A 19768-nucleotide genomic window follows, 5' to 3' on the forward strand; every position below is an offset into this window, starting at 1 on the left:
AACATTGAGATCTGGTGACTGTGGAGGCCAAGGGAGATGACACTATTCATCGTCGTGCTCACAAAACCAGTCTTGGGCAATGCAAGCTGTTTGATCAGTGCCCTGTCATCTTGGATCACAGTATCACCATTGTGGAACAAATATTGTACCATGGGATGGACTTGACTAGCCAAAATGGTCATGTAATCCTTGGAAGGAATGTGACCTCACAGAGTAACCATGATATGGCTGTCCAAATCATCACTGAACCCCAGCATGTTTCACTCTTGGCAGCAAGCAGTCTACTTTGTAGGCTTGGGACAGCAGACATAATATATAAACTAAGCCAGAAGTTGGAAACAATGTGAGACAAGACTCATCCAACCAAATGACTTTCTCCCATTGCTCCAAAGTCCTGGTTTTATGGTGTTGGGACCATGCATTCCTGTTACACATATTGGCAACACTGATGTGTGGTTTTGGAATTGCAGCTCACCCTTCAGTTCTCAGCTTATGGAGATCCCTTCATAATGTTTACGTGCTGTCAGGGTTCACGAATGAGATATTCAGTTTTGCAGTGACTTTTGCAGCTGTTTTCGTCTTATTTTTTGCCACAATCCTCTTCAACAATTGTCTTTCGCAGTCACTCAACACACTTTGTGATTTAGCACATGATATTTTTCCACTTTTCCTTTATGCAGTACAAATCTTCAATTCAGTACCTCTTGAAACTCAAAACATTTTATCTACCTTATTACGCAAGCATCCACCATATGAGCACCAACAATTTGCCCATGTTTGAATTCACTTAGCTCCGATACAACGCACTCACACTTAGATAGAACAATGTTCAAATTATGACTGACATGTGCAACACACTGATGGCACTGGACAAGTGTCATTCGTTGTCAAATACAACAGTGCCACCACCAGGCTCGGCAAGCATCTGCATTTATGTTTAAGCATGTATTGCCTGCAGAGTTTCCAGTTTTTTGTCCAACACTTGTAATTATAGTTTGAGTGCAAATCAATGTGCTGAAAAGTAAACATATTCAATACAAGGAAAATATCTATAATGGGAACACTGCAGTAGCAATAACCACTATTTCTGTGACTGTAGGAAACGTGTGGAGTAGGATTCGCTTATGGTATCCCTTTACATGGCCTGACAGTTAATTGTGATGAAGTGTAGTTTTATATCACATGAAGTGTGATCAGAAAGTAATGGGAATTTTTGTTTTTCATAATGAATCTTTATTTATTCACCAACATCAACTTTGCCCCCTTCAAAGTAATCCTTCTCAGATATATAATACACTTGTGCCAGCACTTTTTCCAGTCTTGGAAGCAGTTCTGGAACTCACTTTTTGTTATGGTGTTCAGCTCCTTTGGTAATTCTGTTTTTATCTCAAAAATGGCGGAAAACTATGTCCTTTCATGGTTCTCTCCTGACTTGGAAATAGACAGAAATTACAGGGGACAATGTCTAGCAAATAGTCACCGAGCCAACATAATGGTTTTGTTTTTTTGCCAGAAAATCATGTACAACCATTGAGGTATGAGTGGAAGCATTATTGTGATGCAATTTCCATGAGGGGTTTCACCACAATTCTGGTAGTTTTCTTTAGATTGCTTCATGCAAATGGTGCATAACTTCCAGGTAATATTCCTTATTCATTGTATGGCTCAAATGGCTCTGAGCACTATGGGACTCAACTGCTGAGGTCATTAGTCCCCTAGAACTTAGAACTAGTTAAACCTAACTAACCTAAGGACATCACAAACATCCATGCTCGAGGCGGGATTCGAACCTGCGACCGTAGCGGTCTTGCGGTTCCAGACTGCAGCGCCTTTAACGGCACGGCCACTTCAGCCGGCTTATTGATTGTATGACTATGAGTCACAAACTCATGATGCACTATCCCATTTTAATAAAAGAAAACAGTGAGAAGAACCTTCACATGTGATTGAACTTTTTAAATGTCTTTTGGTCTTGATTCTTCAGGCAGTTTCCATTGGAACAACTGGGTTTTGGTTTTGATGTTATACCTGTACACCCACATTTTGTCACCTGTTATAACCTTCTTTAGAAGTTCTGGATCATTGTCAGCTTCATTTGGTAAATCCTGAGCGATGTTGTTTTTGGTTGAAATTCAACAAATTCGGAACTAACTCTGCTGCAACACATTTTGTGCTCAAGACATCTGAAAAAACTGCTTGGCATGAACCAAAGCATATGCCAACATCTTCAGCAACCTCTCTGATGGTGATTTTCCAGAATCACTTTCTTTACTTCTTCCACTTTGTTGTCAGTTACTGCTAGGGCTTCCAGGGAGGTATCATCTTCAATGTCTTCTTAAACCTCTTAGAATTTTTATACCACTCATAAACTATTGTCTTACTCATAGCAGATTCACCAAAAGCAACAGTCAATATTTCAAATATGGTGCTGCACTTTATTCTGTTTCTCAAGACAGATTTAATGCAAATTCTTTGATCCATCTTTTCAAAAGTAAAAATTTGTGAAGTACTCAGAAACACATATAACCATTTCAACTGTGAACAATATATTAAATATTCTAAAAATTTGAAAATGCAATCAGACAACAGGAATATGTGTACCAATGAGATTTTTTTTTTAAAATCAGATGTATAAAGCCTTTGAAATTAAATAATTCCTGTTACTTTTTGATCACACCTCGCATAGTGTCTGATCTCTGTTGGTGTTTCTCATGGGCACCATGAATGTCACACAGTATGTTCAAAAACATTCTACAGCTGATGGTGCTGCTGTAGGACCAGCTGCTTCGCCAATCTCTCTCCCTTGCCATCAGTATGTGAAGGGTAGTGCAGTTTGTGATCAGGAACCTACCCATGACCACCAGATAGCACAAGTGCAAGCTCAGTGCAAGCTACACAGAATGGATTATCACAGGACGCCATTCAGGACAATTGCCCCTCCATATCACTATGCCTGTACATGTGCATTCAACATTATGAAGATCTGTCATCATAGTAAAGTACACCTTGGTGGTCACATAGTGAAATTCATGTTGTCTGAAATTGTAATAATTTTGTCTGTGGTGGTCTCTACTTCTGGCCCACAATAATCCTAATCCTCTTTGTCTTTCAGTGAGCAATTTGTTCTTATGACAGTGATGTAAGCTGCAGGGCGAGGATAGCCACTATCATTTGATGTTTGCGACCAACTGTCTAGGCTCATTGCACCAAGTAGGCTGAATGGTTTGAGGGAATGAATACACTTGTGACTAAATACTGATTTTACAAGGTAGCCCATATTTTCTTGTAAATGCCCATTTCTGTAGTTACAGGCGGCATGTCAAATTTTTATTGGATGTCTTTGGTGGGATGAGTACTGACCATTGCAGTTTACCAACAAATTGACTACTCATACTCAGGTACATCCCCTGGCTGTGAACCAAGTAAATTCTCTCTCCATGTAAGATGAGGTGTCATGATGAGGGGGCATCACAAAGAGATTATTGTTCCCACACTAGGGAAACATTACTTTAAATGGCCTCTTTGTAGCTTAAGATTAAAGTAATAAGGGCCATGCCACAGATTTGGTTCAAAATCTGACCTCAAAAGAAATATAGCAGAGGTGTGTGTGAGGATGTATTTGATGATGTTTACTTGGAGGGTACCTGTCTGTTTGGAGTTAACAGAAAATTTAACCAGACAGATGTATGATGGCATTGAGTTCATAAGCAAGTGAAGGGTGTGAGTATATAAGGATTTGACAATTTGGCTTTAATGGTGACACACAGGCAGCCTGAAGTGATTGGTGTACTCAGTACTAAAGGATAGGCAGTAGGATGAATGCATTGGTCAAGGATGAATGTCTCTTCAGTGGAATCAGTGTAACCAGCCACAATGGAGTGTTATGGGTGAGAACATTTGTGAATTTTGGGAAGCATATGGGGGCAAGGACGGAGCTGTATGCATCTGCAAGGTTATGGGATGAGCCTTGATGAACTTCTGGAATTGAACAAAATTACTGCAAAGGATTTCTTCTGAAAGCTACCAAACTGTTTTGTGTGTGCCCGTCGATGACTAAACGCTCCTACTATTCAGTGTGTGACTTCCTTCACTCCTAAATTATTTACATTCTGCCACAACTTTCCTTCTATAATTTTTTTAGCTGTCATATTGTTGGTACCATAAGGAACAGAACTAGGGGAGCAACTGGAAAAACGATTGGAGGTGAGAGTCCCTGGGATACTGTCAAGAAGTCAGAGTGAGAAAGGACACAGTTTGGTGTAGGAACCAAATGGACCACTTAAAAGTGTAGATTTGTACCTGATTCAGTTGTGGTCAATTGGAAATATGATAAAGCAGTGTTTTTACAGAAGGGAGCATGAATATGACCTGTCCATCTAAGTTGAAGCTGGAAGTGGAAATAAGTGTACAACCTTAGAATAGAACAAACTTTTGTGAGATTCTGTATTTTGGGTGTTTTGTCATGAACAGCATGGACTTGCAAAGCATTCCATAATTTGAGTATCCAGTAACCATACAGATTATATTAGATTCAGTTTTCTCTCCACAGACCCAAAAATGAGATGATTCTCATAAGTGTAGAGCATGTCAGAAAGAATAACACGAAAAACATAAAACATTTAAATATAATACTTACTACACCGATCATTCACCAAGAGATTGTCAAAATAGATGAATACATTACAGTAAACTGGAACTGCTAATATTTACAGAATTAATACAATGTCAAAATGAAACACTGTTACGCACTTTTAACAAATTTACTGTACACAAAATACCTAATCTGGATTGTTGTGACCGAGTGCTGTCAAAACTGAAATCTAACAGACATTTTTACTTAAGCTGGTCTAACAGTCCCTGTTAAGATATTCATCTATGAAGTAGAAGGAGTTGCCTATCGAAACATCTTCCAAACTCTGTTTAAACGGTGCTTTATCTGAAACCAAGTTTTTAATGGTTGCTGGCAATTTATTGAAAATGTGTGTTCCTGAATAATGGACCCCTTTTAGGACCAAGTTCTGTGATTTTAGGTCTTTATGTAGATTGTAGTTATTCATAGTATTGATACTATGTATTGAGCTATTGATTAGAAATAGAGATACATTACTGGCAACAAATTTCATTAAGGAATAAATATACTGATAAGCAGTGGTTAGAATACAAAGTTCCTTGAAGAGGCTTCTACATGATGTTCTTGAGTTTACACTACAAATGATTCTTATTGCATGCTTTTGTGTACTAAAAACTTTTGCTCGGTTTGATGAGTTACCCCAGAACATTATCCTGTATGACATTTGACATCATTCTCACTACAAATACACACTTGTTTAGGTGCTTCAGCAATTCTGTGGTATGCCCTTTCCAACTGAATTTATTATTGAGTTGTAATCCCAGAAATTTACCTCTTCAATCTGCATGTCGTCGTATGTTACACACATGCTGGAAGGAAATCTCTTACAGGTTCTGAACTGCACATAGTGGGTCTTTTCAAAGTTTAAATCATTTATTAATGTCAGCAAAAATTTGATTAGCAGCTACTTCTAAATCTCTACTTGTCTTGCTACTTATTGCAACATCACCTGCAAACAAAACAAACTTAGCATCTGGCAATATAACAGATGAGAGGTCATTAATGTACACAAGATAAAGCAACAGTCCAAAGATGGAACCTTGAGGAACACCACATGTAATTAATTCCCAATCAGATGAAGACTGACTGCTTACTGCACAGCTATTTGCAATGAAACCCTTTGTTTCCTGTTAGTTAGATAAGACAGCAGGAGACACCATAATATTCTAATTTACTTAAGAGAATGCCATGGTTCACAGAGTTAAAGGCTTTTGACAGGTCACAGAAAAAGCCAGTAGCCTCTAATTTATCATCTAATGAATTAAGTACATTCTCACTGTAAGTGTAAATAGCTTTCTATATATAAGAACTCTTAATAAACCCAAACTGTGACTTCGACAATATATTGTTTGCAGTCAGATCCTTAAGGAGAAACTTTAACACAACCTTTTCACATATTTTTGAAAAAGCTGGCAAAAGTGATATTGGTGAATGGTATCTTTACTTCCCCCTTCTGGTAAAGAGATTTAACTTCGGCATATTTTAGTCAGTCTGGAAATGTTCTGCTGGTAAGAGATTGATTACACAAATAACTTAAGATAGAACTTAACTCACATGAGCACTCTTTGATTAAGTTAATTGATATTATGATATCCAATAGAATACTTAGATTTTAAGGATTTTATGATGGATGCTACTTCATCGGGAGACATGACATTTCCATTTTACTGAAGTTATTTTTAAAGACTGGTCTCAGGTACTCCACTACACTGTTCACAGAACCTGATAACCCCAAGCTGTAAGTAATAGAAATAAAGTACCTGTTTAAGAAGTTTGCAACACTACATGCACTTGTTACCAATGTCTCATTTATTTTAAGAGTTATCCGTTCCTCTTCCTTTTTGGCCCCACCTGCCTCTGTTTCACTATATCCCACACAGTTTTTATTTTATTGCCTGATGTAATTATCTTTTTCTTGTAATAAAGCTGCTTCGATTTTTGGATTACTTGCTTCAATGTTTTATAGTATTCTTTGCAATGAATTACAATGCTAACATCAGAGCCGTTCCTAGATAGTAGTTACAGCTCCTTTGTAAAACATGGTTTATTTTTTTACTTATGTTTGCTTTGAGTTACCTTTATGGGAAAACAATTTTCAAAAACAGAAGTAACTTTATTAATAAATGCTTTTTATTTTCCATATGAGTCAGAAGTATTGTAAACATCTATCCAGTTCACGTCTTTGAGCAATCTCCTCAAAATTCTCAGTTTCTGACTGATTTATTACCCTCCGTTACTCAGATTTAACAGATTATTTTCTCCTGACAAGTTTTGACATTTAACACAAGATGCTGCTTTTCATCATCAGATAGCCCATTTACTGTTGGTTTTGTGATGTGACTTTTTTCTTCAATTTGTTTACAAAGATATTATCAGTAGCAATCTCAGAGTATTTACATATATTATTTGCAAAGTTCACAGTAGGAACTAAACTGAATTACAGTGTTACTGATTGCAACAACTGTTCACTGACAAATCTGTGTGTCCTGTTATCTACAGTGAGCAAAGGAACATAAGATTATGTACATGCTTCTGCATCATAATGTGGGACTGCGGTGTTCATGGTATGGTTGCTGATCAGTTGCCGCCCTTCACTTTGTTGCTGAGTGATCTGAGCCATTGCGGTCCATTTATCCTCTTTTATAATTCGCAATAGCCAACAGCAACCTGTCACAGTTCACTGTTGCTCTCAGCAGTTTTTCCTGCTCACATATGGAGGGTCCCCATCATCATATGGTACAGCAAAAACAATAAAGCTAATTGGTCACAAGATATGGAAAACTTTGAATGATATTGAAACCATTCAAAGTGAATATCTCATGGGAACTATGATAAAAGTAACCCAAAAATAAAAGTTAGGCACATTAATATATTTCCTGAAAGATTGAGACTCACTTTCTTCATCACAAGTTTCTGTCCTTCGCATTTCTGCACACATTTTCCAAATAATTATAAGTGAAATACCAAATGCCTGTGTTTTTGCAATCTGTTGTGTCAACACAATTAAATGTCTTCTGGAATTCTCTTTAAGGTTGTGAATGACTTTATTATCCTTGTATATGAGTTCCTTCACTTGACACCATGTGTCTTGGAACTATGCCATATAACTCACAAATAGGAACAGGGAAGTACTCAAGTAAAATCAAAAATCTCTTAGCACTACACAGAACTTGCATTCAGTGAATATTTAAACAAATAATTAGCTGAGACAGAATCACAAAGTGTGCCAGCAGCAGTGTGAACCAAGCATTTTTCTTGCATAAAACGTGTCAGCAATAAGAATCTATTTCACGGTGTTCCTGTCATAATTGCACACTGAAAGCAAATGCAGGGGAAATGAAACTGCAGACTACCGACAGTGTGCATTTTATAATGGACTCCATGAAAGGCTCCACACTGGTCGTCACAGAAGGACATGATGGGATGGGAAAACCAACTTTCCCCGCCCCTCACTGTTTCCAACCAGATGAGATTCAGTACAGCTTGAGAATATATTTAAATCCCCAATGAAGGGAAAGCCTGCTACTGTTTAGTAAGGTGCAGTATTTACATCCATACTCTGTAAGATGCCTTACAGGATGTGGCGGAGGGTTCTTCTGGTACCACAATCATTTCTCTTCTCCCATGTTATGTTCATGAGTGATAAATGGGAACAATCACTACTCCACATGAGCTCTAATTTTCTGTGTGGCCACTTTGTGAGACTTATGCAGAAAAAAGTAAAATGCCGCCTGACTCGGCTTAGTTCATATGTTTTTGAAATTTTAGCAGTAAACTTTTCTGAAATGGAAAAGAATGTCTTCCACTGTCTGTTCCTGGAGTTTTTTGAGCACATCCATAATGCCCTTGCACTTATGAACCAAACTCATGGTAAAATGTGGTATTGTTTGTTAGATCTATTCTCCTTCTTCTTCTAGTAATGCAACCTGGTAAGGGTCCCAGACTATCAATATGGTCTAATGAAAGTTCTGTACACTAAATCTTTTGTGAGTGAATTTGAAAGGAGGATCTTCTGGAGTGAAACAAAAATAGGACTAAACTCAATATTTCGGCCTTCTCTCTGTCATCACCTGCTTCAGTGCTGGAATTTTCACCGAGCAGCTAATCAGACGATTTAAATCTGCTTACTGATTTTACATAAATCCAAAATTTATGATTTTTGGGCAGATTGGTTCCCAAAATTTTATTTTCAAATTCACTGATTTATTTTTGCTCTGATATCCTTATGCTAATTTTGGTTTCATTCTGCTTTTGTTTCTCAACATGGCTTTGACTTCTTTTACTCTGTTATTGTTGTTATGTCATTACTCTAGTCTTAGTTCTATTATTGACATTATTCCTTTTTTGCAGTTTTTTGCATGATACCTTTCACAGTGTTCACTGCACAGTTGACACATGTACTGTTCATTTGGCTGGTGGTATCTCTTGTTTTGGCAAAACTTGTGAGGAATCCACGTATTGAGTATAGTATTACTGTGTGCTGGAGTGCATAGTTTGTCTGTTTCCACACTTCTGTCATTATGGCATAGGCTGAATGGAAGTCATTCCAGACAGAGTTGTATTTTTCTATGAGTATTTGGTATGTGCTGTTGTAGGCCTTGGTGTTGGACATGAGCGCAACAACACTGTGATGTCTTCTATGAGGAGGTTCCTTTCATTAAGATGTAAGCCAATCTTGAAGCAGTGTCTTCTCAATTCCCAGGATTCATTTCATGTAGTGGGATTTGACTTCTCTAGTGTTACTAGGTCATTGACGTTGTAGTTTGTCCTTGAATATGTGGATCCCGTAAGTTGCTATTCGTGCTATGGCCATTTTAAATGGTGTCATCACTGCTTCTATTGAAAACTTTTGAGGCTGTTGTAAATTGCTTTTATTGCTGCTCCTGCTCTTCCTTTCACTTGGGTGTTTAATGATGTCATTGTTGTTTGTAGACTGACTGAAATATTTGTATTTTGGTACCGCTTCTAGTAGTTTGTTTTGAAGGGCCAGCGTGTCTTTTGGTAAGAGTTTACCCACTCTTCTGAAAATCATCTGTTTGGTTTTGTTTTGGTTTATTTGTAAGTCATTTTCACAGACCATAATGTTGATCTGTTTTGCACCTTCTGTAGCTCTTCTTTGTATTCTGAACCTATTACCATGTCATCAGCATAAAATATGAGTACTGCTGAGCTGTCCATGGTGATCTTTGTGATGCCAGCTGTCTTGATGTTTAATAGCGTTGCACTGATTGGGTCTCCATGTAGTACTCCATTTGTTTGAGTTAAGTTCTTGGATATGGTGATACCATCAGATAGTTGGATGTGATTGTATCTTAAGATGTCTGAAAGTATTTTTACTATTTGGTGCGTGTCACCAATAAACAGTCTGAGTTTTCGGAAGAGTTTTTTTCTGGTAACAGTGTCAAATACTTTGCTATATTCTATAAAGACTACAAAATATGTTTTCCCTCGATGTCTTAGTGTGTCTTGTGCTTGCTTTACTAAGCAGTCCTCACTGCATGTAGGGTGCTTCTTCCCTTTCTGAAACAAACTGGTTTTCTGGAACTTGGGCATCTATTTCAGTGGTGAGATTTCTGGTTAATAATTTCATGAAAATTTTGAAAGCTTTGTTTATGAGGGCTAGGCCTCTGTATGAGTCCAGGCTACAGCTTTCTCCTTTCCCTTAGAGGATTCCATGATGCATTCTATATATATGCTCTCTGGCCCTGAAGCCTTTTTACTTTTTGCCTTTGTTATCACTTGGCACATTTCTTATCTTGTTATAGGTGTGTGACTTTCTACAGTTTCCATTGTACTGTATTCATAAGCTGCTTCCATGTGTTGGAGGTTTAGGATGGCTTCAAAATGGTTTTCACATGTATTCACTGAGATTCTTTTTATTGGTGGTGGTCTTGGGTTTTTGATCACTGGGAACATTCTGCTCATCGTTTAGCCTCTTCTTCAATGTGGTCCACCTTCTTCTTCTTCTTCTTCTTCTTTATTTGTGTTTTGTATGACCTTCTCTGGCTGGCATATAATGACAGGTCATATTGTTAAGTTGTGGTTTTGGCTCAGTGTAGTGCTGACAGCATCTTCTGCTGTTCATCATAACACTCATTGTCGAACACGGTTTGCAATTTCCTATCTTTTATTTCTGTTTGACAGGATTTCAGAGGCCACTGTGCATAGTTCCACAACTTGCATCGCCTGGTGTAACTGTATTACACATTTTGCTTTTTCTCTTTTTCCTAGGTTTCCTTTTAACTTCTCTGTGTCTAATTTCCTGGATATCCTGTTTGACTTGGGCTAGGTTGTTGGTAATAGCTGATTAAATTCAGAAGTCATTGTGCTGGTATATGTTTTCTTATTGGTGCTACCATTGATGTCCACAAGTACTTTCTGGTTAACTGCTGTTATGCCTTCACCTCTGAATAACACTAGTCTGTTGATGAGGCTATATTCTCCTCCTCCCAACGTTTCCAGGATCAGTTCTGTTTTAGTGTTTGGTTTGAGTCTACTTGTGCTGAGATCGCTTGCAAGGATTAATCTTGCGTAGATCTTTATTTCTGTTAATGTATCTGCTATTCTTTTGATTTCATCTTCTACCATCATCTGTGGTTGAGTATATATGCTCATTATTGGGACCTGACTTGTTTTAACTATAATTGTGTTTTCATCTCTAATTGTTTCCATTATTAATCACAGGAATAGTTTGAGGAATATGGAAACACCTTCTGCTGGTCCACCTGCAGTTTGGCATGCAAAAAGACTTTTATAGTATGCTCCTCTGTTAAAAAGGTTTCTGTGAGATGGCATCGAACCTTGCTAGTATCTCTGTTGGTATGAATGACATCACACTTTTTAAACCTTCGATAGTCCAAAACAGAATATTTGTGTGGTTACTGCAGTTCTTCTCCTTTGCTGTCGCATGTTGTTTGAAAACGAAATCTCCTACCTCCTATTCCTTGTGGCCAAAATTCTGACCGCTCTGTATCCTCAAAAAATCTGAATGGAAACCCCACTTTGTAGATGTTTTTGTCACCTAGTGTGTGCAGTTCTTTACATTTTATACTATTTTTCATCCCTTTTCTCTTTAGGTAACTTCTAACCTTCTCTGAAGTGGTGTTTTTCTTTAGGTTGCCTAGATAAAACCAGGCCCTTCCTTCCACAGGTTCACAATTATTGTTTTCATCTTCTCCTGTCCAAATGATGGATTTTACATTATTGATATTCCTTTTGCTTTTTTGTGTGTGTGCTGTTGTCCACTGACATCCTCTGTGGATATTATAGTGATGGTTCTCCTCATTGTTTGTATTGAATGTCTCATTTGTTATTTTGAGTTCTTAAAAGTGCTGTTGTTATGATATTTTGGTTTACACTTCAATTTGCTTCATTCCTCTTATTACTACATTTAATGTCTTCGATACAAAATCCTTTATAAATTGGATGTCCCTTTTTATGTCTCCAATGTTGTCTTTTTTGGCAACACTTTGTATTTTGCGTAGGCACCATCTGCATTGGGTCAGGCACTTGAGCAGAAGATATTGGTTGACACTGGCTGTCGTTAGTTTGTTTCTGCATAATAGGTATTGTTACTTGTCCCATCGGTAAGCATTGGCTGTCCCCTGTTTGTTTGTACATGGGGGTAACAGATGTCACCATTTGTCCCACAAACCTTCTTCCTCTAAGCTTGGTTTGAGGATTTTCATATCATGACGAGCAGTTTTCTGTTCTGTAAAACAGGTTCTTATGGCTCTTACCGCATGTTGTATACCTTCTTTCATCCTTTTTTTTTTTTTATATAGCCTCCACTTCTGTGACATTTTCAATACTTTTCAAAGCATTTGCGACCCATGTATCTATTTCGTGCTTCATCTTGAATAGTTCTGAAACTCTCTGCACTTTTATTGCAACTTTCTAACTTGGCTATTGAACCACAGTAGTTATTTAGCATCTTTCACAACCTTTCTCGACACATAAAGGTCCGAGGCATATTGTACAATGCTCCTGGATACTATCCACATCTTCATTCCTTGTGTTGAGTAGTTACTGTTGACTTCTCATATATTCTACACTATGATTCCTGTCACTATTGCAAAGCAAAAATATTTCTATTACATTTCTTAACATTCATTGTAACACCTGTAGTCAACTGATGTCATAATAGCCTTATGATTACTGATTCCATCCTCTGAGTTAACTGATTTGAAAAGTCTGGGTCTGTTAGTTACTACATGATACTGTAAGATCCATTCATGAGTCCGTGAATAGTCAGAGGTTTTCAAGGACAGAGTAATCTCCCATGTATTTTGGTCTATGGCACCAGTTTTAATTCTCTTTCTCCCCCCCCCCCCCCTCCACACTCTGGCTGCTCCCATGGTATAATATCGATCATAGATAGAAGCTAATATGTTCTTGCTCCTGAAATGGAGATGGAATCACAGCTCTCCAGGTGTGAGCAATTTTTTACATGACTAAGCATCCTCATAGAAACTGAATATAAATTTTTGAAGTTTTCTACTTTCAAAAGAAATCATTGCATTTACAGCAAGAATATATTCTAAGACTTGCAACACGAAGATCTTTCAGATACCAACCGATTATTGTGTGAAATTGATCTTTCCTGACAGGCAGACTGACTTGTGTCCCTCCACAGTGACTTACAACATTTTACTACAAGAAGAGGAATCAGTTAGCTATTATACTTACTGTAAAATATTGTGAAAATTATTACATCCTTTGTGTGTGTCAGATGTATTAGCCAGTATAAACTTCTGTTTTTCAGGCATTGTAAATTCCTTACCAAACCAAATGTGAAATAATTTCTGTTTTTTCTTAGCAGACTCTGAGTCTCTGAAAGTCTCTATTAAAAAAACCTTGAATAACTTACTTGGCAAAAAATTTGCAATCATGTCAAACCACAGAGTGGCACATGTTTAAGTCTGTTACATATTTGCACTTTATTATAAACATGACCACATATGTCTAAAAAAAAAGAAGAAAACTGAAAATAAAGGTACAAAATGGTCTTATTGCAGAAAAAGATGTAAAATTTTAGTCTTACCATGACAGGTGCTGATAAGAAGGAACAGGAGGAAAAATCAATATAAGAAAAATGCAAGAAATGAGGCTGTTCAATCGTAACCCCCCCCCCCACACACACACACACACACACACAAAAACCACTTCAAAGTTATTAGTGGAAGGTGCTTTAGTGATATTTATTATCAAGAAATACAGATCTGTTTATAGGAAGATAGATTAGGATTTAATGACTCATAAACAGTGAGGACATAGAGATTGACTAGGTGAAAGATGAGGAATGAAAATCGGCTGTGTCTTTATCAAAGGAATCATCCTAAATTTTTCTTACATAATTACATGAAACCATGGCTAGATGGGAATCTGAGTCACTGTTCTCCCAAATGTGATTCCACTATGCCTACCATACTACTTCCTTGTTTGTTATGAAAAAAGCAGTTTACAATGGGGAAACATAATAACTAGTACGCTGCCACTGAATATTTTTGTGTTGTTCACTTAGCATGACTCTGAAATAATTTCACTGTATTATTGTGCAGTGTATGTTTTTAGCAAAACTGAATTTTCAGAACCAAAGAGTAGTTTGAAGAGTAAGAACTGCATATTATTTCATTTATCAGAAGAAACAGAATTCATTTTTAGGTTAAAAGAATTTGTAATCTGTTTAAATACGACAATAAAAACCAAGAATTGGAGCTGTGTGCCTTTAGCAGGGAAGAATTGTGCCTGCATTTATCATAGATGGTTAGCTGTGTGGAAAGTTATATCTACTTGAGAAGACTTTTAAATTATTATGGTTCTAGATAGGCTTATATGTATCTTTCAAAAGTTAGCTAGATTCATTGTGAGAAGGATGTGGAACAAATCTAAAAAGAGTTGCACAGGCCTTTGAGAAGGTACATGGGAATTGACCTGTGACACAAAATTATAATGGCAAAACTTATGAGACATAGCATGGTATGAGTTAAAATGGTTTAACTGTTTCAGGTGGACATAACAGTAGCCCCATGGAATTTATATAACAGAAATGTCTAACAAAAGTTTTATACTTATTTAAGGGGGCATCATGCTAGGGTACAGCTAAAGGTAATCTGAATTTTTGCTATAAATAATTTCCAAAAGTAGCTTATTCAAGATTTAGTATGTAATTAATTATCAAGTTAGTAGTAGATGGGTAAATAATGTAAAAAATAGAATGAATATTGGGAATAATGGAACAAATTACTCATTATGCCAAATATAAATGGTTTGTAAAAGGAAACGTCTAGTGAGATTCAGAGTTACACTCCAAGCTTAGCATTACCCCAAAGAAAAAAATGGTTCAAATGGCTCCGAGCACTATGGGACTTAACTTCTGAGGTCATCAGTCCCCTAGAACTTAGAACTACTTAAACCTAACTAACCTAAGAACATCACACACACCCATGCCCGAGGCAGGATTCGAACCTGCGACCGTAGCGGTTGCGTGGTTCCAGACTGTAGCGCCTAGAACCGCTCGGCCACCCCAGCCAGCTTACTCCACAGAACTACAAGCACTTTCATCCATTACACTATATTGTTTTTGTGCTGATTTTGTTAAGGGATCTCGGATCGTTAGAAGATTGATTGTTTCCAAGTTATGCTAACTTTGTTCACAAGCTGAAAACCATTCCTTTCTGCATATTTGATCAACTCCCATTCCTACGTTTTCCTTTTTAATCCAAGGAAAAATAAAAGCTGTAAAGAAACTAGAAGAGAAAATAATTCCATTATCTCTGTACAAACCAAATTTATTAATGTCCTAATGTGGTTCATGGTTTTATGAGAAGCACAATTTGGAAGAAAGACAGCAGCAGTCAAAGGGTCAAATGTGTTACAGAAGTATTTACTATATTATTTACTATTTTAATAATGCTGTTTCACACGTATTGTAACACATTATTTGATATCACAGATTGCACAAGAATGAATAAAAAACATCCATTCCTCAGTCATAAATACAGCAATTCCCTCAAGATACAGACCTAATCAGTTATTCATAACACAGATACTATACCTACACAAATACTAACACTTTTCATCATTCTTTTTCAAAGTCATTTTTACTCTGTTAAGGTATGATGGCATCAGTTACCATTTTATAAAATAATAATAAATTCATGGTATTATGTCAAGGTTTTGCTAGGCTTCTCCCTTTTCTCAAACCTTCCATCAATAAAATAAATCATCATGTTGTAAGCTGATCAAATAATTAAATTGTCAGACACTTAAAAAGCTTATTTACACAACAGGTAAAGTAAACCGTTATTGTAGTTTTGTACTGAAATGAATATTGGTATTAGCAGAAGTTTTTCCAGTTTTCATCTAAATGACTACCAGTAACTTAGAAAACAATATATTAGAAACTAACAACTGTAAACCAGAAATCATTATTATTAAAATGCCCTGTAAAAAGAGTTGTTAAAGCTTTGTAGGTTACTATGCTTGGAGGCTATTTAAATGGAATTTCCTTAATATCTTATTTTGTGTTACCTGATACCCTCTTTCTCAAGGGCCTTGAACTCTGATTTTTTTTAAAACCTTTATTAACTCTTTGACATAATTCCCTTAAAAATTTGCTGTTCTTTGTTTCCTGGTATTCTTGAACTTTCTCTTTAAAAACTTTCTTAAATGACTGACCTCCTTCAATACCAAACAACTTCTGACACTTTTGAAACAAAGCTTTAGACTTGTTCCTAATCTGAGCAGCACTATCTAGATATTTTGTCTTCTCTTCTTCTGTGAAGTTACCTACTCCTCGGTTCCCAACAAACTGACAGAGCTTTTGCACTGTGTGGACTAATCTTGGATTCTGTTTCAACATTAGAGCATCGATCTCAAGACAATTTAATTCATCAAGAAGTGGCAAACATTTCTCTGGATTTGCCTTATTGATGCAAAGCTCAGCTCTAATAGAACGATCCAGCTCAAGCATATGCTTTTCAGTTTCTTGCCACTTAGATTTGCTTTCCTTTACAGTAGCAACCAACTCATTTATATCGTATTTGTTTGCTACACTGTCATTAAGAAGTGGCTGCAAGCTAGCAGGCAGAAGGTCTCCTGATTCAATCGTTCGTCTCAGATTACATGCCTTCTCAAACACACTTTTTTTACAGGGCAACTCAATGACACCACGATAATGATTTGAACCATTCTTCTTTGTTGAACTCTTGCCTCTGGTAGCCTTTGGCTCTGGCTGTGAACACAAATTACAGCGACTGTTGTGGTGTGAAGCATTGTGACTGGGCAACCTGCTCCGCTTGCTCTTTTCTCTCTCTTTCTCATTATTATGTTTCCTTTTTCTGTTTTTACATCCATCTCCAGCTACTGTTATCCTATTGATCTTCGGTTGTGAACGAGGCTTTGTTGCAGATGAATTTTTCGTTTTTCTTTTCACAGCACTAGCCTTCCTAGATGTTGCCCTCTTAAGGGTACTACACTTTTTCTTTGGTTTTGATTTATTATTGGAAGATTTTCTCTTCTTCATTCTACCCTCTCTTTTTTTTTTTCAAAAAACAAAACACACATGTGGTCTTGTGATTTTTCTCTCTATACTTCCGAATCCAGGGATGGTAAGGGATTTGAGATAGCTACCACCTATTTATATCACTACAATAAATGATTTACACAATGATCTGTTAAACTATCTTAACATTTAGATTATTTTTCTTGTAGGAAGTTGAATGAAAATTTCTGTAGCAGTTCAGCAACTAGCCTTCAACTATATCAGGTCATAAGAAATGTTTCCAAGATAACACCATCCATTCCTACGTTGAAAAATACAGCAGGTGCAGAGATGCAGACACTCCTACAAAATCTGAAACACAAAATTAAAAACACAGATGCAATTTTAATTTAAAACTCTCTCCCTCTCCCTCTCTCTCAAAGAAACAAATAAAAAACACAAAAATATAACAGTTGCTATTCTTTTTATTTTTGTACAGGAAAAATGGTTTTACCACACCAGCCAACTCCTGCCTTGTGAGTGGATGCTATCAAAAATTTTGAACAGACACTGTTTTTATTCATTATTCACACAAACAAAATGATAATGGTTCCCACTCTCAACCTGCTTTATCCTGTTCACATTAACACAAAAATTACCACCTTCTATCACATATTTTAATTCCTTCAATGACATCACCACTTGCCATAGCAAAAATGGCTCTCTGAAAATAGTACAAAGCTCCTTTTGCCTCAGATTTATGCAATTAACTGTTTTATAAACAGTTTCGTTATTAAGTTATATTGGCACATGTACTGAATGCTGTGTGAGTTGTTACATGAATTCAAATATATAATTAAACAATGGAAAATCCAGGATGGAATGTAACAATATTATGAAAAGGAAAGTTGCTACTCACCATACAGTGGATATGTCCAGTCATACATAGGCACAACAAAAAGACTGTCACAAACAAAGCTTTCGCCTTCGTCAAAAATAGACAACACACACACACACACACACACACACACACACACACACACACACACACACAAACTAACACAAATGTGTGAATTGCGTTTGTGTGAGTGTGGTTGTATGTGTGTCTATTGTCTATTTTTGACAAAGGCCTTATGGGCTGAAAGCATTATTTGTGACAGTCTTTTTGTTGAGCCTATCTGCGACTCAGCATCTCTGCTATATGGTGAGTGGCAACTTTCCAAATTTATAATTAGTTTGTTAGTACAACAAGATCTGTTAAATCTAGTACCATCACATCATGTGCATAAAAATCAGTTAACAAGTAAATGCCAAGGACAATTTTAAAACACGAGAATAGCCAATGTCCTATCACACACTCAGATGTAATACTCCACAGTAATAATGCATTTTCAAAATGATACGTATAACTTTCTCAGGAAGGTGCCAGTACAGAGAGAAATACTTCTTTGAATAATATTTACAGATGTGTCGTTGGTTAATAAACACACTCACGTCACTTCTCCTCCAATATTTCAGACCATCTACAAATCATAAATATACTTATGAGGTACAAGCTCACTGTTGTTGTTGTGGTATTCAGTCCAGGGACTGGTTTCATGCAGCTCTCCATGCTACTCTATCCTGTGCAAGCTTCTTCATCTCCCAGTACCTACTGCAGCCTGAATCCTTCTGAATCTGCTAGGTGTATTCATCTCTTGGTCTCCCTCTACAATTTTTACCCTCCACGCTGCCCTCCAATACTAAATTGGTGATCCCTCGATGTCTCAGAACATGTCCTACCAACCGATCCCTTTTTCTAGTCAAGTTGTGCCACAAGCTCCTCTTCTCCCCAATTCTATTCAGTACCTCCTCATTAGTTACGTGATCTACCCATCTAAACTTCAGCATTCTTCTGTAGCACCACATTTCGAAAGCTTCTATTCTCTTCTTGTCTTAACTATTTATTGTCCATGTTTCAGTTCCATACATGGCTACACTCCATACAAATACTTTCAGAAACGACTTTCTGACACTTAAATCTATACTTGATGATAACAAATTTCTCTTCTTCAGAAATGCTTTTCTTGCCATTGCCAGTCTACTTTTTATATCCTCTTTACTTCGAGCATAATCAGTTATTTTGCTCCCCAAATAACAAAACTCCTTTACTACCTTAAGTGTCTCATTTCCTAATCTAATTCCCTCAGCATCACCCGACTTAATTAGACTACATTCCATTATCCTTGTTTTGCTTTTGTTGATGTTTATCTTATATCCTCCTTTCAAGCACTGTCCATTCCGTTCAACCTCTCTTCCAGACCCTTTGCTGTCTCTGACGGAATTACAATGTCATCAGCAAACCTCAAAGTTTTTATTTCTTCTCCATTGATTTTAATTCCTGCCCTGAATTTTTCTTTTGTTTCCCTTACTGCTTGCTCAATATACAGATTGAATAACATCAAGGATAGGCTACAACCCTGTCTCACTCCCATCCCAACTACTGCTTCCTTTCACACCCCTCGACTCTTATAACTGCCACCTGGTTTCTGTACACATTGTAAATAGCCTTTCACTCCCTGTATTTGACCCCAGCCACCTTCAGAATTTGAAAGAGAGTATTCCAGTCAACATTGTCAAAAGCTTCCTCTATGTTTACAAATGCTAGAAATGTA

At 36.9% G+C, this 19768-nt stretch overlaps 1 protein-coding gene across 5 annotated transcripts in view; it reads right to left on the minus strand.

The window, feature by feature from the left end:
* The window catches only part of LOC126482677 (uncharacterized), a 101762-nt gene that overhangs the window by 36149 nt on the left and 45845 nt on the right, over nucleotides 1-19768 (minus strand). For 3 of the 5 annotated variants that reach the window (XM_050106555.1, XM_050106553.1, XM_050106554.1), the window contains one exon: nucleotides 15416-17486. The exons of the other annotated variants lie outside the window; for them this stretch is intronic. In XM_050106555.1, the coding sequence (XP_049962512.1) occupies nucleotides 16149-17156 (1008 nt within the window). In that variant the 5' untranslated portion in view covers nucleotides 17157-17486 and the 3' untranslated portion in view covers nucleotides 15416-16148. Of the gene's footprint in view, nucleotides 1-15415; nucleotides 17487-19768 lie in introns of those variants that run through there. 5 annotated transcript variants of the gene reach the window in all.

The sequence above is a fragment of the Schistocerca serialis genome, chromosome 1 (genome assembly GCF_023864345.2).
Source record: "Schistocerca serialis cubense isolate TAMUIC-IGC-003099 chromosome 1, iqSchSeri2.2, whole genome shotgun sequence".
NCBI classification, from domain to species: Eukaryota; Metazoa; Arthropoda; class Insecta; order Orthoptera; family Acrididae; genus Schistocerca; species Schistocerca serialis.